This window comes from Actinia tenebrosa, unplaced genomic scaffold, assembly GCF_029948245.1.
Source record: "Actinia tenebrosa isolate PJP-AT-01 unplaced genomic scaffold, QUT_ActTen_1.0 PGA_scaffold4__44_contigs__length_22323623, whole genome shotgun sequence".
In the NCBI taxonomy this organism is placed as follows: Eukaryota; Metazoa; Cnidaria; class Anthozoa; order Actiniaria; family Actiniidae; genus Actinia; species Actinia tenebrosa.
In genome coordinates this window covers 1,250,600-1,278,126 of record NW_028292581.1, presented here as the reverse complement: position 1 = coordinate 1,278,126, position 27,527 = coordinate 1,250,600, and the positions used below count along the sequence as shown (strand labels likewise).

The following is a 27,527-nucleotide window of genomic DNA, read 5'->3' as shown; positions in this document are numbered from 1 at the left end:
AGACAAAGATATGTTCAACCACGTGATGGTTTATTTTCTAATGCTGAAGAACCCATAATGACTTTACCCAGTCAAAAATATCCCCGAATAATATGGCCACATGATTAAACAACCTGGGATTCCCTTTTTTTAGTTAAATGCAATGATGCATATCGATTTTCGTTGCATTAAGTAGGCTTTTTTGGTTTTGTAGCTTGATCCTGAAATGCCGGGGAGTCCTGAAAAAGGAGCAAAAACATATGAAAAAAGATAATGCAGAAAAATTCGTTTTTCTTTTCCTTCTTGCATTACTTTCATTTCTTCCTCCTTTTCTTCCTTTTTTCTATAATGCTGCTTTATGTATATATTTTTTGGTTTTTTCAATCTTGGTTTCTTTGTGGTTTTTTTTCCCCTGATACATGAAATTGACCTCTGTTATATATTCATCTTTATAAAATATTTGCAATATAGCGCTGATTGGCTGGCTACCGTGGTTATATCAGACACACTCGCGCAAAGTCGCCCAAAATATTCTATAAAAGCAATATAAAAAGGCTGCTTATGTGTCTCTGTATTGTGATAATAACACTCTGGGAGCTGTAGAGCACTGGAAAAGCAAGAGTTCTTCTACTGAATCCAAGCAACGAACAAGCGACTTTAGTTAGTTCAGGAAATGATCTTGGATTGTAATGATTACAAAGGGAGTATGATCTTTCCACTGTGTGCAGGCCCCATGCTCGCCATCCTTACTTCTGGCTGTCAGTCAGTAACAGGCCTTAGTTAGTACCGTACTTGTAATTCTTCAAATTCCCTACCTGATTTATTATTTTGAAGCTGACTGTGCTGGAACTGGACAAACCCATCTATTACGTGCAGTCTGTCAATAAATAAAAAAATAATTTTTAGCGTTTTTAGGATGCCTACTAGCCTCCTTTGCAGCCGTTCTTAGGGTCGTCACGCAACATAAACGTTGCGTGACGACCCTAAGAACGGCTGCAAAGGAGGCTAGATGCCTACTGACTCGGAATAGGTTCGATGGACAGCGGAGGAGACGTAATGCATATTCATCGGGATGTATCAAATCTACTACTTCACAATGAAAACGTGTTATTTTGACTTACGCCCCGAGCCAATCGCATTCGGCATCTTGAAATTCGGCAAGAAGTTTGACGTAGGCAGACTTGAACGCTGTAACGATGACGACGACAACGCTGTCCAAGACGGGAAAAAATAAACAAATAAAAACATAGATATTATTATTTTAAAATTATTCAAAAACACAATACAAACAGTGATCCTGATACAATCTGATAACTGTCGCTCGAATTCCAGTTACTTTTAGTTGTATAGCCAATCTTATTTCTTATTCAAATGCATGAATTTTGATAATAATGTTAATGATGTTAACAATAGTAATAATGATGATGATATTAACGAAAATGATAATGATAATAATAATAATAATAATAATAATAATTCTTCGATTGCACGTTACGTCATCGCGGCCATGTTGGTGCCATTTAACAAAAGATTTCTCATTAGCATCCATTGTTAACGGCACCACAATGGCCGCCATGTCTTTGTCTTTTGACTCTCTTGGGAATGCTTGCAACCCATCAATAATAATAATAATAATAATAATGATGATAATAATAAATGATGGTGGTGGTGGTGATGATAATGATGATACAAGCTGAGCACTAGTTAGGACAAAGCCGTTTGTATGAATTACTGCTCCGTTGAATGTCAAGATAATTGGATTATAAGAGCAGACAACAGAATAACTCAAAAGGCCTTTCTTACCTACCCCCTCTGTTTCTTAGGTTTTCAGTCGAACTTTGATGTACCTTAGTACCTTAGCTAGTACACTACTTAAATAATCAATAAATGATTATTTATCACTAGTATATTTTTACACAAGTGAATATGATAAATCCGGCTCTCTCATTGGTCACAATTTACGTCTTATGCTACTATATTCACCTACAGGTGGATATAACTCGCGCACGCGCACGCTCGTTTGTCGATTTGTGCCGCTTGAAGAGATAATTGAAATTTGAAAAGACAAAGACTCCCTCTCCGTTATTTATTAAATTCACTTGTGTTCAATAATACTAAAACAATTATTATGATGATTTGATTTATACCTGCCCTGTGAGCAGAGTCTCCCTCCTCTACGTAGATAGAGGAGGTAAAAGAAGACTATGCTCGCAGGGTAATTTATACCTTGTAAAGCCAATACTGTATATTATTGCAGCAGGTCAATGTGCAATACCGGTATTTCCTATATATCTGTCCAAAAAGAAATAAGAAGAACAAATAAACAGCTAATAAATACAAAATACTAATAAATGTCGTAGGTAGGCAGGTAGGCAGGTAGGCAGGTAGGCAGGTAGGCAGGTAGGCAGGTAGGCAGGTAGGCAGGTAGGCAGGTAGGCAGGTAGGCAGGTAGGCAGGTAGGCAGGTAGGCAGGTAGGCAGGTAGGCAGGTAGGCAGGTAGGCAGGTAGGCAGGTAGGCAGGTAGGCAGGTAGGCAGGTAGGCAGGTAGGCAGGTAGGCAGGTAGGCAGGTAGGCAGGTAGGCAGGTAGGCAGGTAGGCAGGTAGGCAGGTAGGCAGGTAGGCAGGTAGGCAGGTAGGCAGGTAGGTAGGTAGGTAGGTAAGTACAATAGGTAGGAAAATGGGTAGGTATGGATTGGTCTATATTTGTTATCAGAAAAATATATAAACAGAAACCATATTCTGCATTAATAGACTAAATTACAATGAAGTTCATTTGTTTCTTTTCTTTTTTTTTTTTTTACCCAAACTTTTCTTTTCCATGTGCATCCGTCGTTAATGTATACCTGGATATGAAATCAAAATATCAGTTTAATCTAGTCTTAATATTTGTATATCTTTCTTCTGATATGAGTTATCATGGCCCGCAAACATTGTAGAGTGAATTTAGTCAAACTTTTGAATGGATTGACGTCACCTAAATATCAAAGATAGTTCAAAAACTTATGAAAAATGAATAAGCCTGTGGACCAATTGGAGCGACCATACACGTCACGTGCATGGACTTTAAAAACCCTATTCAGTCGTCTTCTTTAGTATCCTTTGTATAGAGAAACTTTATATAAAGTTCTTATCCTTATTACTATTTTTTATATGAAGAATACTAATGACATGGGCGGATCTAGGGAGGAGTGCAAGGGGAGCGCACCCCCCCCCCCCTAGATGAGCTGATATCTACTGAATTATGGGTGTTTGAGTGTGTAAGCGAAGGGAGAACCCCATCCTAAAACGAAAATCCTGGATGGTGCACCCTCTCCTAGAACAAATTCTGGATCTGTCCCTGAATGAGGACGACTTTATCAGAGATAAAGTTACATCCAAATTTACGAACGAACAACTATCGAAGATGTACGAACGTCTATCAATGTAGAGGCTTGCGACGAGAGGTGGCGACTGTATTAATTCAGTTTAACAATATTAGCAATACATACAAATAGTGTTATCTTTATACGTACCGCAGTGCAGGCTGACGAACGTCTGCAAAGCCGTCTGACTTGCAACTGAAAAAAAGAAAGAAAAACAATTAGTGCTATGTCAGTTGAATTGAAACCACGCACGAGAGAAGCAAGCTTACTGTCAATTAGGACAAAAAATATATTTCATTAATAATTACTTCCTCTCACGTGAGTATCGTCTGATAATACGTCTGGCGTTTTCCGTCCAACTTTCTACATTTAGCCAGGCGTGATAACGAAGTTGTTGCTGGAGCCGCCGTATAGAATTTCATTGACGCCGAGTGTTTCTCCGTGTTTGCGAGCGTGTTTCTGTCCAGGATCCCTATCAATAGCGGTAAACCTGGTGCTAAAGGCACGATTACGCAGAGCAATTTTCTTTGCAACTTGTCTCGCAGGTGCAATGAAGATGCAATCGTTGCCAAAAGTAGAAGCTTTTAGATTGCTGTAACTGGTCTCGCAACATTTTTCAAATTGCGCTGTAGGTTACACGCTGCAATGCTCCATGCAACTTGTGTCACAACGCCGTTGCGAGACAAGCTGCAAAGAAAATTGTTCCGTGTAGTCACGCCTGCTATTTGACATTTAATAACTTACCCGCCTTCGCAGACAGACGTAACGTTTAACGCATTTCTGTAAAAATCCATAATATTGCTATATTAGGAATCTTTATCGCATTATTGTAATATCATTGTTGATGATAATAATTCTGTAATAATAATTCTGACAACGAAAGCTACTACACATGATTTTTCAAGTATAAACTTATCGCCCTCTCACAGGACCGCTAGAATAAAATGGTATTGATTTAGCATCAAGTCAAGCTTCATTGCCTTTTTTGAAAAGGTTACAATTTTTTAACCAAAAGCAATTTCTTTTTGTAATTTGACTCAAATAAGATTTGCGTACATCTATTGATGTGAGAAACAAGACACAAGAGAATACTTACCGCGTAGCAGTTTGGTGTCGGAGAAGGAGTGGGCTCGGTGGCAGCTGTTGTAGGGGCCTCGGTGGCAGCTGTTGTAGGGGCCTCGGTGGCAGCTGTTGTAGGGGCCTCGGTGGCAGCTGTTGTAGGGGCATCGGTGGCAGCTGTTGTAGGGGCATCGGTGGCAGCTGTTGTAGGGGCATCGGTGGCAGCTGTTGTAGGAGCCTCGGTGGTAGCGGGAGCGGCAGTCGTACTTTCATCATTCGAATCCATCTCTAGTTCTACAGAAGGAGAGTTCACTTCTTGGATTTCAGTGAATTCAGCAGCGTTGGTCGCGCGAGTCAACAGAGTTGCCAAAATGGCAATTGCCAGAGGAAGGATGACCCTCATTGATGATCTTGTCAGCCAAAAACCTATGAACAATACAAGCAATTACCAACATCTTACATGGCAAGTCCAGTACTCATTCATATCACTCATACATGTGAAACTCAAAAACAAACGATCAAATGAATGATTCTAAAAATAGCATCAAATATTCTAAAAATAGCATTAATGATTCTAAAAATAGCGTCAGAGGAGCGCTCACTAGTGATGGGGCATGGTGATTACTTCTCTTAGTTTATTTTTTCTTGTTTAGTGGTTAAGAAATTTTTAGCCTAAAATTTTCTATTTCGACCTCATTTAAATCATTAAGAACTTGTTTTATTTAGTTTAAAAATAAAATAAAAATAAAATTAAAAATTCAGTTAACACTTTACAAATTCATAAATCAAATAGAACAAAGGGCATAAGAAGAAATAAAATAACCCAGAACTAGTTTGTTTTGTTTGTTTTGTTGCAGCGATTTAGACATAAATAAACAATAGACTGCTAGTATTTACCAGAGCTGGCTAAGCACCAGATTTCCTTAAACAAATAAGAACCCGTTTAAAAACTAAAAATGCTAAAAAGTAGGTTCTTTATCAGTCGAGCTATTGCTGTGGTATTGAGCTACGCCGAACACAAATACTGTTCGCTGATTCGATAATCAGATCGGACTGAAAGAAGAGAAGTAACCGGAAAACGTTTTTTTTTTTTAATAGATACATTTGATGCTCCGGTATGCTAGACGTTTTTTAAATTTTTTGACTGGCTTATTTAAGAAATGTCGAAATAGTGCTCAATCACGGTTGAGTGGTAGGCTATTACTAGTAATCTCATATTCCTACGCTATCCTTATGGTTTGGCTTCCTGAAACACACATATACGCATACTTGACCATGGCTTTGGATATCAAAAGAAAGAGAAAAACATAGGAAACATGTAATGAAAAAAAGCTGATGGCCAAACACAATACGTGGTAAACCGGATATATGTTTATAAGTCGTTGAGCTTTAAGTCCTAAACTAAAGTTGAGAGGAAAGAAAATAAACATGTAAAATAAAGGAAAGAATTAGAAAAAAAAGAAGAAGAAGAAAAAAGAGAGGACTAGAGGAATTTTCCGAACTTTGATATTAGAGAAAGCCTTGAGAGAGAGAAACTAGAAGAAAGAAAGAAAAAAATAAAGAAAGAGGGAAGAACAATAGATATAGAGAGAAAATAGTGAGATTTAAAGAAAAAATCATGAGATTAGTTGGGTACTTACGGATTCGAGTGGTGTCTTGTGTCCTTCGTCCTTCGCCGGCTTTAGGAAGCTTTGAAGTGTACTAGAGGTACAGGGCTGCCTACTTTTATATCCATCATTAGTTCACCCAGAACAACTTATTACTGATCTCTTTTGTTTTGAATAAACTAAATAGGCAATCAAAAAGACATTTTCAAAATGACCCGGGGCTTTTCAAGGGTCATTTCAAAACTGAAGGTCATTTATTTTCTCGCATAAATACATTAATATAGCAGGAGAAAAAATCTCAAGCAGGGTAGCGAAAATATTAAAAAAGTAATCGAGCCCCCAATTGATATTGGAGCAGTTGAAGCCTCTTTTTCCACCCTTGTGTACTGGGAAAGGGAGAGGGTGGGTGGGAGAGGAGGGGGGAGGATAAGGTAAAAAGCCAAAACTTTCCATCCTTCTTTAGCGTAAACTGATTAACCAGTACATAGACTGCTTCCATTCCTAGACTGTTTTTCATGCTCCTATACCCGTCAGAGGCGGATACATAATTTTTACAAGGGGATTCAATCTGGAGAACCGAACCACAAAAAAAAAAAAAAAAAAAAAAAAAAAAACCAGTCTATTTTCTAAATAGAAAGTTCGTAGTTGTCATTCAGGGGGTTTGAACTAACTCCCAAGCTTCCCTAAATAAGCCCCTGCGCCTTACATTCCCCCAAGATCCTCCCCTAGATTCTCCCCTGTTCCGTTGTCGGTAAGCAAATGGATTTTGAGCGAAACTGACAAAGAGTTACACTATCCACTTGAAAAGAGACCGAAAACTTCAAGAACGCAAAAATAGACATTTAAAAACCGTCATTTGTATTATTTAGTAAAATATCTTCCGAAAAAGACAGAAATGGACGATTCATTTTGATTATATTTTCAACATTCGCTTTTATGAACGTTGGGTTTCCTGTGACTATTTTGTCGATCGAAGGTCGTTAACGGAAAAAAAGTAAAAAAATAATCGGAAAAATTAATTAAACCAATAAAACGATTAAAGCTGGAGCCCCGTAGAAGTTTTCATTCACGCGGTTTTATGAGAGAATAGATAATAGAAAACAACAGGTGCTTGATCGTAACCAACACTTTTATCGGACAACATATAGTGATCTCCCCCGTGTCACTAATTTATAAACTAACTCAGAAAGTTAATTAGAAGGATTGATAGCGTAAAAGTATTGAAAGCTCGTTGTATCCTCATTTTCACAGGTTATTTATAAAAGACGATTTGGTATCCAGCCGACTCGGCCATTCTGCATGACACTATTTCATCATTTATGTATGGTATCCACGGTATCTTTTAGGAAAAATCTATAAAGCCACTTTGGGTATCTCATCTTTTAGGAGTATGAGTATTTTGGAAAATATCCGCCGAGTATCTCCAATACTCTCACCCGGGAGTCCCCGGCTTCTTGCCGGGATTTATAGCTGGTCTTCTCTTTAAAGTCTTATCTATTTTTTAAAATAAGAGAATAGGTAGGGGATGAGGAAGTTTCGGGAAGATAACAAAGAACAACAAACAGACAAAATTGAGCTATTCAGTTATGGGACTAGAGTGACCACAGTAAATCCGTGAAACTTTAGTAATACTGAATAGCACAATTTCATGCAAATTCCATTGTTTTCTATTGCTTAACTAGCACTATTTTGTACTATTTAGTAATTAGTGTTTCACGGATTTACTGTGGTCACTCTATGGGCACGAGCCGAGTTGCTTAGTCCTTTATGAATAATAAAATAGGTCTAACTTGTACATCCACCCTCAAATATAAAGTGTTGGTTGAGGGCCGTATATATGTTAGTTAAACTTATGGTTAACGTGTATTTCGTTTCCCTTTGCAAATACAGATAATTGTATGCCAGTGTTCCGCTACTCTGTTCCCATTTCTTGTTTTATTGCTGATAAGTGTTATAAAGCATTGTCTTTCTTATCATACGTATCGGCTGTACTACCTTATTACAATAACGCTAATTATTCAATAAGGTCAAATGATTTTATATCTGAAATAAAAATAGTGGTTTACTGCTTAAATGAATTTAGTGACTGAGTTAAGGAATTTCTCACTGCATAATTTTTTCAATATTATAATTTTTTGCAATGCTCCTTCCTCCCTCCCAAAAATTAATTAAGTTACATAAAGAAAATCAGGTGATCAATCTGTCTCGTATTAGTCAACCATATTATGTTTGAGCTAATTATGTTCTCCCACTTCAAACCGAACAATCTAGGCTCCGACTAACTGTTCTGATCATTTTCAGTTTATTTTACTACATAATAGCAACTGTAGGTGGTTTGTAATTACTTTAATGTAAGAAAAACTTGAAAAACACGCCATCGATTCATTGAATGAGAAACGGCACGTCTACTACCATGGCTGTGTTTCGAAGAGCACGTTTGAAGCTTTTACTGAAGACTTTCGAGCCAGGCTCTAATTTAGCCTCCTTCGCAGGCAACTCTATAAACTCTCACATATACTATATATCTCTCTAGCGAGCGGGCTTCCTTTTCCAGCGAAAACCGAGAGTGCTGCCCCCACCCCTCACCCCCCCCCCCCTGTCTGTTTTTTTGTTTCTTCGTTCCCAGACTCCGGCTCATTAATAGCTAGACAAACTAGAGAAACCTACAGAGCTACAGAGATGCCTGCGGAGGAGGCTAGATCTAATTTATCTTTACTAAATCAAGCCAGTGAATGAAAACAATTCCGTCTTATCCCATGCAGTCTAATGGACGGTACAATGAAATCATAATGATGACTGAAATAGAACAGGCGGAGGTCACGAAAACAAGTCAGTTACAAACGCTGCAAATGAAAGCCGCTCCAGGTCGTCGTTTTACCAGAAATATCTTAATGATTGAGTTGACGGCCGAAGTTTCGTTCAAGTAATGTAGGTGTCGGCTCTGGTTAAAGGGCGGGTGCTGTTTGATGAGCAAGATATATAAAGAAATCACACAGAGAGAACCAGCCGATGATGAGACTAATTGTTACTTTTCAGTGAAGATTGATTTTTCAGTACTAAATTTCATTAATAGAAGTTCATTTTCATGGGAACTTCGATGGCATCAAAATTACAAAGGCAAAAGTTTTCCGAGAAATGGCAGAACAATAAACTAGCAAAGATACTGTTGGATAAAGCCAGAGCGGGAGGAAAAAAGAAAGAATAATAAAAAAGAAAGAAGGAAAGGGAAAAAAGTGAACAATGGCAAAATGTAAGTAAAGTGTCGACACTAACTGGGTTGGTCTCCCTGTGTTATCCATCATGCAATTCGAGATAAAAAAACCCAGCATGCATCCCTGGGAAGTTTCAACATGGCGGACATATTTAATTGTAAAAACGCGGTTCGAGAATCTTGGAAATAACTCTCTCAGAAAGTAGTTTACAAGGTAGTATTTTATGTGAAAGTAATATAGCAATTTAGTCTTACACCATGAATGGGTTTTAATGTATAATTTCCGAGACTGTACATTGAGTTTTCGATGGTAGCTTTGTTCCACAGAAATATCAGTTTTCTGTCAACTAGTTCTGAAGAACTTTTCAAAGCATTCGAGAAATCTTTTTGAAAATTTTTGATGTACCTATGAGCGTGTTATCACTTAATTTATTGTTTTAAATTTCAATTAATTTTTCTCTATCAAACTTCTTTAAATTCGTTACTGATTCCCTCATTACTAGTAAAACTTCTTATTTATTTTAAGGTCCAAGATAAGCGATCATGGTTACTGTGACTATGATCTCTTATCTAGGAACCTTTAAATAAGGACTATTAATAGTGTTTAGATATTCAATTTTAAGGGTTATATAAAGATATATTATGATTACGTACTCCACTAAACAATGGTTATAGATCTGTTTTCCTATGAGTGGAAAGCATGTGGTACTGACTTACAGAACCTACATCATACGATATGCTGTAACATTGAAATGGCTTCCCATTGTCTTCCAATGATTTAAACCACGACATGTAATTATGACTGTGGTATGTTATGATGTGGCCAAAGTATGTCTAAAAATTTGCCATCTTTTTTCCTACTTATGCAAAAACTGCTATATTTGAGTGTAATTTTTGTAAGCTCCTAAATTCCTAAATAAAGCTATTATAGCTAAATACTAGGTTAGCAAGTTGTTTGCAACATTACTAATAAACTAAATTAAGATATACAAAGCCAGTAGCTCCATAAGGGGTTACATGTTGACTAACCACATTTGGTCTAAACCTACTAATGGTCTAGTCACAAATCCTACACTCTGATTGGCTGATCTACTATTGGTATATTAGCGACAGACCACTAGTAGCGAAAAGTGTAGCTTTTGAAAACCAAAAAATGGCAAGTAACTCATGTTTTCAACCTAATTTCAATTTTTTTAATCCATTCATTTGACTGATTACAGTAATAAGATTACTGTAGTAATTATAGATTTACAGTACACATTGCTCACACAAATCTGGTCAGACTTGAGTTCCAAATTTGGTGCCAATATTTTGACAACCTGTATACTTGCTTCTCTTCTCTGAGATAAAGCTAACTGTGGATATTGCATGGTTATTTGATATTTTTCCTTTATTGTTTGTAGCATCATTACTGTCATGTCACTACCTCAGGAATCTATGATGCAGCAAGGTGCACCCCTACCTATAAAACAACAGTCAGAACGTGGGCATCATAGCACTCCACGTCGTAGTTCGTCCCGCTCAATCAAAAGGAAGAAGTTTGATGATGAACTTGTTGAGAGCAGCTTAAAGAAAGGCCCAAAGAAAGGAATGGAGTTGGGACAACCAATGGAGAAAGATCCTTTAAAGGAGTTTTTAAAGGAAAAAGAAAAGAGACCTATGGTATACTATTTAGCAATTAGTCCTCCAGCGTGAATGGGCTATTGACTCATAAGCCATGTGGGCGATAGAGCTGTTAAGTGTGATGTAATTTGAACGAAAAACAACTTCTGGGTCCAAATTAATAATTCCTTCTACAGACATTTTTCTGTGTTGTTTTTCTTCATAGCAGGATTTTCTGTTCATGTATCTAATTATTGTTGAAGGTAGAGAATAAATCCTGGGAATAAGTTGTGGCAAGATTTTAGGTATTTTCTGTGTGTTTGGACCCAGAAATGTGTAACAACTTAATAATTACCCTACAGGACTCATTGCTTCAGTCAAGTGCAACTTGTTGGTCAAATACTGTATATAGATGCAAAGGAGTTTTAGTTAGCTGCTAGATGCATGTCCTTCATGTAGCATGTGTGGCTGTGCTTTGAGAAAGAGGCCCCTCCCCTTCCTCCTCCTCTTCACCCTCTCCAAAGTGCCGCTACTCCGGCTATTCTTTACGGTACTGGGATGGTAAGACTGGCAGGATTTTTGGTAGTAGTGTATGTAAAAGTATCTATATTCCTTAGCAAGTAATGACAACTAAAAATAAATCCCCGTAATTTCATACAATGTATTGTGAGGTTTGAATGTGCAGTGTAATGAATTTGTATTTGGTCTTCTTCAGCCGCCATCAGTTAGAACAACTGGAAAGAAACAAAAGAAACCCAAGGTAACAACTGTTTGACCATTAAAGTTCATTCACTAAAATGAAATTAATTTTAAAAACAACACAACACTTTAAAATTTGAAAGACATGTTTCGACTTGTCACAAAGCCATCTTCAGTTAAGGTATTAGGATACCAAAATTGACGAATTACTCAAAAAAAAAAATCTTTTTAATTTCGTAATTTTAAACTTTTATCTTTCATATGTTTGTGAAACTTCTTGCAATTTTTGATTGGAAAAGCTAAAAATCGAAATCGTGACTTTATCAAGACCGGAAATGTACCGTCGCTTAAGGTGGCTCGACCCCCTCACGCTTGACTGCTACCTTCCACTTTTGGAATGCTAGTGCATAAACGTGTTTTATCCGATTGCAAATCTTTTTTGCACATAAGTCACATAAAGATTGAATTAATATTTGATGCAATTTTTAGTGAGATCGGACGTCATAACACGTGATTGTGATGAAATATTTGTTTTCATTTAAAAATAAATTTAGCCTTGCAGAGCGTTCAACACTAAAATGCTTCGTACCATATAATTATATACTGGATGCCTCCATTTGTGGGGATTTTTTTTTATTTCAAAAGTACAAAATTAATGAGCACCTTTTTACGGATAAGTTATCACATGTATTCAAACATTTAGCTTCTTCTCTCAATTGTAAGGAATCTGTTTCATTTGAATGTTTTAAGATAATAGATTCTGCTGTCACTGGTTATCAGTTGAAAACAAAAGAAGCTCTTTTCATCGATAGTTGTAAACCTGAGCTTAATACTCAGGTCAAACATTTCAACACTACTATTCATATGTAATTTTATATTGGTTACTGTTTATTTTACGCTTATCTTTTTTTTAAATAATTTTCAAACCGTTGTAATTTTATCCTTTTGAAAATGCCTATATATAACCTTGTGAATTGTAATTAGCGTCACTTAACTGAAGATGGCTTTGTGACAAGTTGAAGCATGTCTTTCAAATTTAAAAGTGTTGTGTCGTTTTTAAAATTGATTTGTTCTTTTGTGCTATTACGCTCATATTAAAATGAAATTCATTATCACTATAAGTACAGGAGTCTAATCGAAGCTGAAAATTTTGCTCATTACCAGAGCAATTTCTGATCCACTTTCTCCAATCCCTGACTCTTAATGAAAATCCTGCACTACATTGCTGGCTTTTTTGTTGTGCCACACATATTTTAAATGTTGAAACATTTGATGATTACACTGTGCATGTTTGGTTATTGTTTTGTGGTTCCTTCAGTTGAACATTCATTGCACTTCACAAGGCTTCATGGACAAAGGTTGATTCACTAGCTAGAACAATATAGAAAATGAATATATGGCCCTTATTAACTCTAGAAAATAACATAAACTTCACAAACATTTCTTGTCACAAAACAGAATAATTTTGAAAATAAGATACATTGACCTAAAAGACAATAATCGTATCAGTAGAGACCCAGCATTGTATTTTTTTTTTTTTTTTGTGCGTGTTGATTCATTTCTTCACCTTTCTCTTCTTTTTTATCATATTTTTATATTATGTTTGTAGAATATTTAATAAATTATTTTGAAAAAAACAGGTAATAAATATATGTATAGATTTGCATTTTTTCTAAATTTTCCCTTAGTTATAGCCACCTTACCTTACCTCTACTACAGCTGTAGATGTTTACTGGTATTATATTGATGGTATTATAATTTTAGACACCTCAAGTTAGTAAAGATTTTGGCAGATGGCGGCCGACAGATGACCTTGCACTCATTACTGCTATACAACAGGTAAAATGATGGAAACAATTTATTCACTTATTTGATATCTCTATGAGCAGGTTCCTATTAGCTGGTCAAAAAATGAAAATTTTATAAGACTCCAGTAATGGGACAAGATAAGACAACATATTTTGTAAATAATCTTGAGACACCCCTCATCTCCTAAAATGCTTCAACAAGCAATGAACAATAATTTATGGTCAATTTTATGGAAACATTTTGAATGTCAATTTGCTTGTGACTAGGTATTTACTGTGTCTTTCTTTAATGGATCCCCCCCTCCCCTCCCCACAGTCTGAAGTTCGCGCTCATAGTGCCTTAGGTTAGGGTTGCAATTTGGGATGCAAAATCGCAAAGGTTTTGTCATCCCTGTGTAACATATCCCAAGTTCCTACACAGTGAGAGGTCATTTCTACTTTTCCTTTGATTAAAGTGCTACTACGACGAAAATCGCTCAGACTTGGATTCAGCTGAAACTTCCTAAAAATACTCTTTAAAGGTCCAAAAATCAAAGTATAAAGTGTTTTCTCGATATTCAGGACGAAAGTATGATATTTTTACGATTATTTTTTGGAGTTTGTGACGTCATATACTCAACATCAAACATTGCTACACATATTTCTTTGTATATAAATCCTTAATTTATTTTATTCCTATAAAGCCCAAAGGGTGGCTAATGTGCTTATTTCACATTACTTGTGACTATAATTTATATTTTGGGGTATTTGGGTATTTCTTTCTCAGTTTACTACTGATATTTTGATCATAAACTACAAAGAAATGTATGGAGCGATGTTCGATGTTGAGTGTATGACGTCACAGACTCCAAAAAATAATCGTAAAAATATCATACTTTCGTCCTGAATATCGAGAAAACACTTCATACAGTGATTATTGGACCTTTAAAGAGTATTCTCATGAAGTTTCAGCTGAATCCAAGTTTGAGCGATTTTCGTCGTAGTAGCACTTTAAACATTGGCAAACTATGTAACATAATGCCCCTGATAGTAATTACATGTTGAAATTTTGCAGTATTCACAGTAATATAACAATAAACACCCAAAGAATCATGGTCAACTCAGTGTGCGTCCATTGAGTTGATATGGAAGGCTGCTGAAAATGAGAGGAGCATTATAAATACACATGCATGCTATTACTTAATGAACACACATCTCGAGTGTTGACCATTTCCTTCATAATAACATAGCAGAACTGAAAAAGTCTGATAATTGAGTTACAGTGTGACTACATTAATCAAGGCCACCCAAAAGAATGTTAAATCAAAGTCAAAAATCACATTTTTGATGCCAAATAATAGATGAATTGATGAATTCTGGACTGGGTTTAAACTGTTCTTTGTTTGCTTCTGATCATACACACACTCATACATGTATAAAGTGAAATATATGCTTTCAAAGGAAGAAATATGAAAATTTGTATGGTCTGATTCAATTGTTTAAATACTCAAGCGTGATTTGCTGATTTATATGAAAATTTATCTGGGTGGCCTTGGTTGGTGTAATCACACTTTACTTCTACTTTTATTCTAACAAAATCTTTCACTTCTCAATCACTTGCACACACTAATAATTCGTAATAATAACTAATAACCAATCAGCGCAGTATTATATTCAGCTGTGATTAATATTATTATACTTTATTGTTTTACTTCTAGACTAATGATCTGACAGCAGTCTACTTGGGCGTGAAATTCTCTGCACGGTTTACATTAAAGGATATTCAAGAAAGATGGTACGCTCTTCTGTATGATCCTGTGGTTTCAAGGTTTGTTTTTATCTTTAGTTGCATTGACGGGAACGAGTACAAATGTGAGTTTTTAATTTTTAAAGATGGGCACTATCTTTTTGTAGTTGTGGTCGTGTACGTAGATTGAAAATTTAGATTATAAAAAATTGGAAGTCGACTACCATTCAGGGTTAACCACGCGCACAGGACCAATTTTAAAACTCTACCATTTAAAAATTTTATAACTTTCTTCATCGGATGTAAAGGTCACTATCTAAGGATTGGTTGTACCTACATATTATGAAGCTAAATGTCAGTTAGCTCAGTTAGCGGAAGTAATAAGACTACCCTTAAGGATATATGTGATATGTTTTTTTAATATTTTATCTTCAGATTAGCCACATTAGCCATGAAACAGTTGCCTGCAGATGTTGTCACTGCTGCTCAGAATAATGCTTTATGGAACAAGGAAGAAGAGAGCCTTCTTGCCAATATTCCATCGGTATTTAATGGTTTTAATTGTTTCATCAGTAAATCAGTTTCTCACGTACCCATTCAATGAGTGAGTGAGTCAGACAGTTGGTCAGTCAGTCAGTGAACTCAGTTGGTCAGTCAGTGACTCAGTGAGACAGTCAGTAAGCTCAGTCAGTCAGTCAGTGAGCCCAGTTCGTCAATCAGTGACTCAGTCAGACAGTCAGTAAGCTCAGTTAGTCAGTCAGTGAGCTCAGTCAGTGACTCAGTCAGACAGTCAGTGACTCAGTCAGACAGTCAGTGAGCAAGTCTTGTCATTCACCTCTGACCCTTTCCTTGCCATACCTGACCAGAATCAATCAGAAACACCTGCAATACAGGTGTCTGCTCTAGATACTGTGTGTCTGTCAATGAGTCAGTCAAGAATCAATCAATCTTTCGATTCTGATGGAATGATTTAATAGCAAAAAAATATTTCAAAATCACTGCAAAATATTTTGTATTTTGTGATTTCAGTCAAGTCCTTCATCACTTGAAATCTTTCAAGATCAACTAGACAAACATCCTTCAACTTTTCATCCTTGCCGAACTGTTGTGTCACTAAGAAACCATTGGTTGTTAATGAGGCAATACCAACTATTATCAGACCAGTCGGGTGAGTATATACTGCATTAGCATATATACTGTATTATGCTACATACATGTACAGACTTCAATACATTACTATATTCTACTGCATACATGTACAGACTTCAATACATTACTATATTCTACTGCATATATGTACAGACTTCAATACATTACTATATTCTACTGCATACATGTACAGACTTCAATACATTACTATATTCTACTGCATACATGTACAGTCAATCCTTGTACAGTACTCTTTAACACAGATACTGTGTAGTTGTTTGTGGAACAAGATTTTAAAACTGCTGTAGTTGTGATAAATAGAATCCCTGTTCTCTGTGAAATTGAATCATTCCAATCATCCAACGTATCTGCTGTCAAGTGTTCATACAGATGCTACCATGCCTGGTGAAAACCAGTGCCTCTGTCAGCCCATGTGTATAAATGATTTTGGGCCGGTTGTTTGAGCACACTGGTCTGGTCGTAGTAGGATAGCCTGGACTAGTGGATGGAAGAGATTTTGTTAAATGTTAGTGGCTCATTTTTTCACCTCGTTCGTATATTATTAGTATATAGGGTTATCCTCAAAGTCCACCTTTTCAAATATCAGTATATCATTTAGTATTTCCTCGCCGGATTTATATATTATTAAGTATATCATATTTTTCAGTTCTAATTTCTGTTTGAATTTTTTAGTTCCAACAGGGGAAAATGCACTCAATTTTTCAGATGTAGAAGAACAAATAAATGATAGTGAACTTCTGTAAGTAATGTGTAATATGGCTGTGTTAATGTAAGTAATGTGTAATATGGTTGTGTTAATGTAAGTAATGTGTAATATGGTTGTGTTAATGTAAGTAATGTGTAATATGGCTGTGTTAATGTAAGTAATGTGTAATATGGTTGTGTTAATGTAAGTAATGTGTAATATGGCTGTGTTAATGTAAGTAATGTGTAATATGGCTGTGTTAATGTACTACTAGTGACGTGAGAAACAAACACCACTGTTCTCATGCTGATTAGCTATGCTGCTATAGATCTCACTGATATTCCAATAAATGAAAACATATTTGGTTCTTTAGGCGAAACAAAGATAATATTGTGAATCTGGTTGAATTTCTTTTAGGAGACGTTTGCAATAATCCTTGCTTTCATTTACTAATCTCATTTACTCATAACATCAAAATATAAGACAAAAAAGGCATATGACAAAATGAATTTTCTTTAATTAATTAGAGTGGTGGAGGGGGGGGGGGGGGGGGTCTGAAAACGAAAAACAGTAATTATAAAGAAAGAGAAAAAATAGCATAGAAAGTTTTCCTCGCAAATGTTTTTATAATTTCCTATTTTTTATCGAATATTGTCATCATCGCATAAGATGAGTCAAAACCAATCGTTTTTGATTTAAAATTTCAATTACCGACAGAGAACCCAAAGATGACAGCTTAGAACAAGAACTGTCTATTGCTGACAGAAGACAAAAGCGGGAAATACGAAAACTTGAAGAAGAAATCCCAAAATGGCAGGTTATAGTTGATGAGTTCTGTGTGCCTAGTAAGTCATTTTATGATAGAGTGCAAACAATATATCCGTGGAATTCTAGTAATACTAACTTTACACTCTATTTTATGCTAATTCTATTGTTTTCTTTTGTTTAACTAGCACTATTTTGAACAATTTAGTAATTAGTGTTTCACGGATATATTGTTTGCACTCTATTTGAAATCTCTACACTATATAGCTATTTTAAAAGACGTTAAATCGGTGATTGGCGTTTGAACAACCGAAAAGTGACTGTGGTGTTTTAAAATGGTTTCGACTACAAAAACTACATATCTTAACAATAGCATCTGCGTTATATGATAAGAAATCCGAGTCATTCCAGTTATTCTTGCATCTTAAAATAACCTTGTAGCCTATGCTTATTACCTATCACCGTTCGCCCATTCAATCTTTTTTATAATAGCTATATACACTATATGTACACGTATAATTGTTATATACACTTCCATACCAAGCGAGTGAACGAGACATGAAATGGACTTCCCTCACATTTGGTGCCCGTCACGAGGGAAAACCCTCAACGCTTTACTGCGAAACAGATTCTTAGACTTGCATGGTAACGTGAGGTTTTTCTTGTCATTCAGATAAAAGTGCTACAAGTGGAGTATCATCTAACGAGTTTGATAGTCAGACATTAGCTGTACTGAGAGGGAGATTAGTGAGATATCTAATGCGCTCCAGAGAGGTAAGGCCTGCTCCTTTAAGAAAGAAAAACATTTGTATTGCACCAGAAGTACGTAGCAATATTCATTTGACACTTTCCTTGTCGTTTCACCCTTCAGATAGCTGTTGGTCGATCAACTGCTGATAACCAAGTGGATGTTGATTTATCCCTTGAAGGACCTGCCTGGAAGGTCTCTAGAAAACAGGTATTCGCCATGGCAACCAGACACGCTTTCGTTCGTTGGGAAGGGGTGGAAGGTAAAGGTGCTGACACACGGTGCAACATTGCATGCAACATTGCACGAAACCGGACTGTTGCAGCGTGTGTCTACCCCAAACTTGTTGCATGCATCAACCAGCTTGCACCAAATTTATAACTTCCGACCATATATCTTAACATATTAGGCTGACACAAGCGATGTTGCGTGATTTTGTTGCAATGTCTGTCACCCCGATTCAAGTTTGTTGCTTGCAACATTCTATCCAGGAATGATTAGGGCACTACTACCATTGGCTCTGAAGACTCGGACAAGCCTGTAAATGTACTATTGACTGACTGTCCCAGAAATTTAATTTTATGCTTTTAATAACACGTCGTTTTTGGTGCTTACCCTTCTACTTCAAACTTTAGGCTACAATCCGCTTAAAAAGTGATGGAGAATATTACGTGGTCAACGAAGGTAGACGGCCACTGTTGATTGACGGCAAGCCGATTACCTTAGGAACCAAAGCAAGATTACATCATAACTCTACCTTTGAGGTAAGACCCTTTGGACAAAAGTATCATTCAGAAACTTACTCTCAAGGTTATATACTCATCCAGACAGGGCACCCCGAATTTGGAAAAGACTAAATTAATTAAAGTGCTACTACGACGAAAATCGCTCAAACTTGGATTCAGCTGAAACTTCCTAAAAATACTCTTTAAAGGTCCAATAATCACTTTATGAAGTGTTTTCTCGATATTCAGTACGAAAGTATGATATTTTTACGATTATTTTTTGGAGTCTGTGACGTCATACACTCAACATCAAACATTGCTACATATATTTCTTTGTATATAAATCCTTAATTTATTTTATTCCTATGAAGCCCAAAGGGTGGCTAATGTGCTTATTTCACATTACTTGTGACTATAATTTATGTTTTGGGGTGTTTGGGTATTTCTTTCTCCCTTTACTACTGATATTTTGATCATAAACTACAAAGAAATGTATGGAGCGATGTTCGATGTTGAGTGTATGACGTCACAGACTCCAAAAAATAATCGTAAAAATATCATACTTTCGTCCTGAATATCGAGAAAACACTTCATACAGTGATTATTGGACCTTTAAAGAGTATTCTTAGGAAGTTTCAGCTGAATCCAAGTTTGAGCAATTTTCGTCGTAGTAGCACTTTAATAAATGGTTCATTTTTTTCGGGATCCATTTTTACCCGCCAACACAGGGCACCCCGAAGTTGGAAAAGACTAAATTAATAAATAAATGGTTCAGTTTTTTCGGGGTCTTTTTATCGTCCTTTAAGTTTGGATACGAAACGATGGTGTTGAAACGCACCTGATAAAGATATTCATGGTAACATCTCGCTACTATGGCAACAAAAACAACGAAAAAACAACAACAACAACAAACGAGCGTGTATGGCTGCCGATGGGCAAATGTAAAATGTGCTTTTTTTCTTTTAAGATCTGTGGACTGCGCTTTGTATTTCTCATTAATCAAGATCTTGTAACGGCTTCCAAGGAGACCAAATCAAGCCCTCAGTGAGATTCCTTGGTGCATGTTAGCTGAGGTATCGACCATATGAGTCTATATCGTTGTGGACTGTCAGTCTCCAATCTAGTCACAGTATCTGGTCACTTACTGTGTACTGGCAAACACCTGACCATGTATCTTCAAGAGATTTGATAGGAGACATGATGACGTGAAGCACAAGGGAAAGAAAGAATGCTATGAAGTGAACACAAAGGTATATGGCTAAACATATTCCCATGACAGGAAAAGGGATAATAAGAAGTTAAAAGTTATCAGAGAATGTTGGATAAACAAACACTGAAGTGGAGAACAAAGGGAACAAGAAGTATAGGACGTCGTAGAACGTAGTAAAGTTATTTTGACTAAAGTGAAAAAGTGATTAATGGTTGGTTATTATTTGAAATAAAAGTTCCATAAAATAGGAGAAGTGTTTCAGTTGCAGACTCGTCGTTGGCCTATCGGTATACTGATAGATTGTAGCCTTGTTGCAGGATGGAAGGAGGAAGGAAGGAAGGAGGGAGAGGAGGAAGGAGGGAAGGAAAGAAGGGAAGGAAGGAAGGAAGGAAGGAAGGAAGGAAGGAAGGAAGGAAGAAGGACGGAGAAGAAGGAATAAAGCACTAGGAAGGAAGGAAGACGTTTAGCAGTGGAAGCAAGGCCTTTGTAAGTGTCCCTTCCTTCCTAGTTCGAAGACCTCCCTCCCCCACCCCAAGAAAAAAGCCCCCCTCAAAAAACCCAAAAAAAAACCCCACTACACCCCTTACCAAAAAAAAAAAACGAAAACTAAATAAGAAAAGAAAAAACCGGGAAGAGCAATTAAAAAGCAAAGAAAGAAATGCATAAGGAAGAGGGAAAGAAGAGAAAAGAATAGAGAGGAAAGGAGAAGAAAATGTCCACTGTTGCCCCATTCTAAAGCCATGCAGTCTAATCCTTACTTGATGCCTGTTGTAATCTCCGCTTAGTATTCGAGTCAGTATACCATACACTTCACGCGGTGTTAACTACGATATTACACAGGTGTAACATACAAACCCACGTGGTTATATAAGTGCTTCACTCTTGTATTCTGTCCTCGACATCTAGGTGGATTTTAAAGTATCATTTGTGTAGTATCATTTGGTGATTCTATTTCGATTGAGAATAACATCCATCTATGCAGCATAGCTGAGACTTTGAGTGTCTTTTAAAAATCGTGTCAATGACTTGTCGAACGAATAAGAACACAATTTTCACGATTTTTATTATTATTGGCTTTTAGAAAGAGTTACATTTGCAAGTTCACATTCAAAAGAAGTGACACGCAAAAACCTCTTATTTTTAGTTTATTTCCGTCGTTAGAAATGTTGTCTGCTCATTATCCAACCATTTGTCTTCTCTGTCAGTAAAAGTACTGACTTGTTCAAAGTAGGACAAACCGTTTCAAATATGAAGTGAGCGCACAATCATCGGGAGGGAGGGACGTGTACTCAACCACTTCACTTGATTCTACATCCCACGACTTTTAGACAACTGATGTTTTGACTGCGAGCGACGTGGTTGACGTTGGCGCAAAACACCGGAATATCATATAAACTTCTATTCAAAAGTTTTAGATGTACTTTAGTGGCCAAATCAAGACTAAGAATAAGAACAAAACACTTTAGGGTCAATCGATATTGATGAAGTGATATTTTGAGATTGCGCGGGCTTTTTGGCGCCTTTGTGCAGCTGCAAGCTACACGTGCCCTAGCGGTTGTTAGACTGAGTTAAAAACTGAATAAATCATGGGGATCATTACTAATTGATCCCATGACGGGAAGGCCACATTATTTCCAAGTTACAGCAAAACATCCACTGAGGAGTCCTTCTAATTTATCCTCTTACCTAGTTCAACCTTCAAGCTTTAGGTTATGCAGGAAAAGGATTTAAAAAAAGAGTGGAAACTTCAGAGGATTTATAGTTCGATCTGGCTAAAAATCTTCTGTTATAATTTTCCTATCGAACCTATTCCGAAAACTTTCAACGCAATTTGAATTCTTTTAGTATTTTATTTGCTTGTTTACGACATGTAGCTTTGTGAGCCTGTTTCAATAATATTGCAGTCGTTAGCTTTGTTGATATCTCTTATTGTTGATTTATATAATCGTATTGCTTTTGTTTATGTTTTTGTTATACCAAGGGATAAAAACATAAACTCGAAGATAGAAATAATATGTTCAGAAACTAACATTTCCAAGTAACTACGTTGTTGGCTGCTTTCCTTTCATAGTTACAAAGCATTCTATTACCAGAATTCTAAAATGATGACAAACAGGAAGAGAAGGCTTATGGCTTAGCACGTGCTTATGTTACCGGCATTGCTTTTAATTTTTCAAAAGTAATTTTGCAAACAATGAATAATTGGTTCTATTCAATGCATGCTTTAATTGGAAATGCCGCCAGATTTTTGTATATGGAAAGGTAGTCTTACGACTTGGCCGAAGAAGGCTTTGAAATTTAATTATCTGATGGTCAGTTTTGGCAATCGCATCTTTTTTCTCTCCATGCATTACCCTACCCTACCCTACCCTACAGAGGTTTTAATTCGTTACCCAACGAAAACCGGAGGGACAAGAAACCTTATAGTTAAACATGCATGCACCATGACCAGTTCCAACATTTTGGTCGTTAAATATTATAATCTTGTCTGCATCTTGACATGGCATTTTTATCAAGGTCTTTAGTGTCTGTCTGTCTTAAGTTCAAGACTTTTAAAACTATGTTTTTCAAATCTTCTTAGTCCACGCTAACCCAACCGACAATACTTCTACTGCATCGTGAAAACTCCAGACCATTTCTTTCTAGATACTAGCTCCCCCCCCCCCCCCCCCCCCACGTTTTTGTGCAATTGGCTAGTGGCACCCGACAAGCACATGGCAATAGCGGTTTTTACACCTTTGCATCCGTCCGATAGCAGTTGTCCGTTATAAACCAGTATCTGTTGGCCTGATTGATTCAAATAACATCCAGCCTGCGCGTCGATGGCAATGCCCCCTCCCCGTTGCGACAGGTGTGCAATATTTTGATTGCATTGACAGGCAATGGAGCAGTCTGCGCTACGGGATCGATTATTCCATGCATTCTACTGGTACCTGTGCAATGGCCATACTCCAATAGTTACATACACTGTTTTCTATTGACTCTAGGGCATTCACAGCTGTCTTGGGATAGGCTGCCTTTAGTCTTTCTAAGTCACGTTTACAAGCCGGAACTCCACCAAAATATGATCTGACCCCATGAGGGTACAGAAACTTGTAATCCAAGCTTGTTTTAGAAACTACTCGTAGGGGGAAATATTTTTGCTCTTTATGCCACTGAATATATTTAGAGGTTTAGCTTAATTCTGTTGCCATCAGAGTCAACTGATGATCGATTTGAAATAACAGACAACCAGTTGAACCGTTGGTGAACGTGCGTAGACGGTCAACGTGGGATCCTTTGTTCACTTACACCCTGCCTGATTCATTTAGCTTAAAAAACCTTTCTTGATATTCCTTGTCGAAACTCACCTAATAAACTAAACCATGCTAAAACCATAGTCATACTTTATATATCTTTATATGGATTATTTTATTGTATTCTAAATGTACATAACACTGAATAGAATGTATTTCGCATTAAGGTTTAATAATTGATCTCTAAAAACAGGAACACTGGCTTTTAAGTCTAATATTCCAAATGAACATTTGTTTTGGAGATTAAGGAAACATGCCCACAACAGGTCTCAGTGGCATTCAAACTATGCAACTGTTGGCACAACAACACTCGAGTTGCAGCTGTTTTCTGACGTCAACCTTTACAGCTGACTGACCCAAACTGCCCCAGCTTCTTGTCAACAACTAACTAGCTTAATTTTTTATAATCTTTACTCTCAGCGAAATGGAATGTAAAGATATAGAAACAGCCAACAAGATATGGCAAAGAATGGTCGAATCTTTTATGTTTTGCTCTTTCCATAAACCTGCGAGTTGCAGAGAGTTGCGGGTATAGAATATTTGAATGTTGTTAGGAGTGTGTATGGAGGATACACGGCCCCACAAGCTTCTAGCTTTTAAAGCCTTCCGTGTATTAATAGAAAAAGAAAGATTTATTTTATTTTTTATTTAATACTTTACGTAATGTCCACTCCCAATAAAACGTTTTATAACAAACGAGAATTGTTTACCTACAACTCTACATCCCAACACAGATGAATATCCATAAACTAAACTGCTTAGCTCTCCGATAGCTGTTCACTTTTGCAAGGAACGTCCAATCAATTAAACTCGTTAGTAAGGCCCGATTCCAAATGTTGAACGCGATGGATGACCATGTTCACTGATTCTGAATAAGTACTGATGGTCACAGTCTAACCACTGATGATGGAACAGAGAAGCTAATCACAAATTTAACACTCAAATCTTAGAGGGGGACTCTCTACTAACTATGCTTAAATGCTAATTCATACGACTTAGAGTAGGGCATGCATAATCTAGTTAACAAACGCATTAACTCAGCTAAACTCAAGTCAATTTTATTCAGTTTGACCTTGAATCAGCGAAGGTAGTTCGAGAAAGGGCACAGATATTATTAGACTATTATTGTTAATGCTGTATTTTGTAATTAATCAAAGCGGCTGTCCTTATGGATATTAGTTAAGTACACCGCCTTGCAGCTGTTGGACTGGATAAACAGCTGAAAGCGCGTCCTTCAAGATTCACAAAAAATGGAACAATCACCTTATCAAAAATTGAAGAATTTGGGACCTTAAAATAGAATAGAGATATTCTTTATGGTTTTAATTTTTATTTTTTCGTTTTTGTTGTTGTTGTTGTGTGACTTTTCTGTGATGAGAGGTTGGCGAAAGCTTGGTTATGCATCGGAATGCCGACGATTGCATTCATTGCAGCACATAATTGGCGTCTGTTTATTTATAGAACATGTTGACGAAAAGAACAATCTAAACAACTCTCCGAAGCTAAAAAACATTTCCAAACTTCAAAACTATCCAAAATATAGAGCATGGTTTACTAAAATCTCAAGAAAAGGTACTAGGATAGTGTTTTAAGTCGCAAATGCTTGCCTTCTCCTGGGTCTCATGGCAGCCAAATGGTCTACTGAAACTGCTATTGAAGCGGAACATAGCGATGCAACTGATTGCATTCCTGATTGCAGCTGTGCTTGTAGCGTTGGTAATTAAAATGCCGGTCGCGTCCTACTTAATTAATTTCGGTGTTGCTTGCTTGTTTTTGTTTTGGTGCAATAGATAAACCCCATATGAAAGCCAATAATATTTTTTCTAGTTTAGGGCAGGTGAAACAACCGATAACGTTGTCTAGCTGATGCCGTTTGGACATGTTATCAGCTGTGCGTCCAGTGTAAGGTACGACATTCTATAGCACCTTGTGGTTTATGCGTAGACAATGGCAAGGATTACACTGGCTTTGTCGAGTAGCTTAAACTGACATTCCTTTAGATCTACATAATTTTTGTATGGCAAACGGCCATCAAAACATGCCACAATTGTCCAATTAGCCATATGTGATTGCAGACATTTTAAACTAAATACGCAGATAGTAGAGGAATCTATCTTCATAAATTCTGATCCCAATCACGGGAAGGTGCTTTTTCTTTGTGTATCATTGATCTGATGAACTCTGATTTGCAGGTTTTTCGAGTGAAGGAATCAAGTCAGTTGTTTCCCACGGACTATCGGACTCATCACTTCTGCTTACAATTACCTATTGTTCAGGAGTCGATATAGAAAATATTTTTATCCTCACACCTGCATACACAAAGAGATTGTCTTGTCTCTGCTCTATTTGACACCCTAAAGCCGAGTAAATAGATAAAGTAATGGCTGATTTTTTATCCCCATTATAAACCTCACTCTTTTTTTGGGGGGGGGGGGGGGGGGGGGGGAGTATCGAGAATGCCAGGTATAAATCTATGGAAGTAAACTGCATTTTTCCATTTGTTTTTGTCAGGAGGTGACATGTTTAATGGAGTGTTGACTTGTGTGTGTTGATTTTTGAAGCGTGAAGATCGGGAAGTGTCGTCATGCCGCTTTTGAATGGCTTTAGTGATAACCTGCTTGAAGTGACTTCCTGCGAAACAATAGGTGACAGAAAAAACAATCAACACGCAGCTGATATATATATAAGGGAGGTCATAAGCAATACTTTCAGTAACGACAATATCTCGACGCTACCTTACGAACACTGTGGTTAGACTAAAAACTAGAACGAAAATGCAAGTTGAAAGAGGAATGGAGTGCTTTCCAAAGTTTAACAACGAAACAACAGAACTCGGTCAACAGTCCCTGATCAACGAGTCTGGTTCTGAGAAGCAAGTAGAAGGCGCTTTTTTGGAGCTTCGAAACATTCTGCCCTTTCTGCCACAAAGGCAAGAAAAGCTATCAGATCTAGAGGTTCTTCAGCTGGCGATGGAGTACATATCTAGTTTAGAGGAAGTTTTAGAACTAGAACCAAAGCAGAATGTGAAAAGTTTGTGAAGCAAGTGGGGAACAGTCTTGTGATATGTCTTAACAGCGGGCTGACAGTACCGAACTTTCTTGCGAACTTTCTTGAAATTAAAGGATAAAATATGGTACTTGTTTTGATTCCCAACCAAGTATTCAATTCTACGGAGAACTCCAGCTCAGGTTAATGTTTGTCTATAAAGAACTTACATTTAACCCTGTGAGGAATTCGAAGGTCCAAGATAAATAGCTTCAGTGGAAAAGACTTTAATTGAACGAACTTGTACTACACGACAAGCATCATCTTTCACCGAAATATTGAGGCTATCAGTTCTCGAATGGACGAGAAGAAGTGTATGTAAAAAGACTAAATATTGACATTCTATACTATACTTGCTTTACTGCATTGCTTGATATTTTTATGTCTTATATATGCTAGAGCTCGATAAAGAAGATTTATAAATGTTCATATCTCGTTAGAGGCAATTAAGGAATTTTAACAGTAAATTAATTGGCCAAGTGCTTAATGATAGCTTAACGTGTGTAGCAAGTTTAAAGGTTGTTTACTCAATCTGCACTTGGTATTTAAGCACAGAAAAATCCTTCGAACTAGAGCTTCAAGTTTTTGTTTCTAGAAATAATTAGATAACTAAAAAACTGAAGTGTACATCAAGAGAAATCATCACCATTGAGTGTTAAGCTATGTGATGTAATTATTATTTCAATTTAACTAATGTAAATATAAAATTGGAAGACTGTAGAACATCAAAATACATGTAAATATTAATAGAATACTACTAGCGGAGAAAATATAATATTAATAAATATATATATCTTAAACATTACGCACAGATTCGAGTTCATCTTTAT

The 27,527-nt window shown here is 36.7% G+C and overlaps 2 protein-coding genes and 1 long non-coding RNA gene across 3 annotated transcripts; 2 read left to right on the top strand and 1 right to left on the bottom strand.

Moving 5' to 3' along the window:
* Positions 1–11: 11 nt before the first annotated feature.
* On the bottom strand, positions 12–6,140 carry LOC116288643 (uncharacterized). Its single transcript, XM_031695470.2, has 9 exons — positions 6,041–6,140; positions 4,438–4,826; positions 4,086–4,121; positions 3,492–3,536; positions 2,781–2,822; positions 2,206–2,271; positions 1,101–1,190; positions 795–856; positions 12–218 (listed from the first exon to the last, which is right to left on the bottom strand). The coding sequence occupies exons 2-8, from the start codon at positions 4,801–4,803 to the stop codon at positions 803–805; spliced, it is 699 nt and encodes a 232-aa protein (XP_031551330.2). The 5' UTR covers positions 4,804–4,826; positions 6,041–6,140; the 3' UTR covers positions 12–218; positions 795–802.
* A 3,202-nt stretch (positions 6,141–9,342) lies between these two features.
* LOC116288642 (microspherule protein 1) lies at positions 9,343–20,603 on the top strand. The gene is made up of 13 exons (XM_089037009.1): positions 9,343–9,432; positions 10,622–10,880; positions 11,536–11,580; positions 13,284–13,358; positions 15,025–15,134; positions 15,489–15,597; positions 16,083–16,221; positions 16,896–16,962; positions 17,626–17,753; positions 18,347–18,447; positions 18,545–18,631; positions 19,057–19,185; positions 20,114–20,603. Exons 2-13 carry the CDS (start codon positions 10,635–10,637, stop codon positions 20,192–20,194), a joined length of 1,317 nt encoding a protein of 438 aa, XP_088893135.1. The 5' UTR covers positions 9,343–9,432; positions 10,622–10,634; the 3' UTR covers positions 20,195–20,603.
* A 4,778-nt stretch (positions 20,604–25,381) lies between these two features.
* LOC116288654 (uncharacterized) lies at positions 25,382–27,502 on the top strand. Its single transcript, XR_004196219.1, has 2 exons — positions 25,382–25,559; positions 26,164–27,502. It is a non-coding gene; the product is annotated as an uncharacterized LOC116288654 (long non-coding RNA).
* The last annotated feature ends 25 nt before the right edge of the window (positions 27,503–27,527 follow it).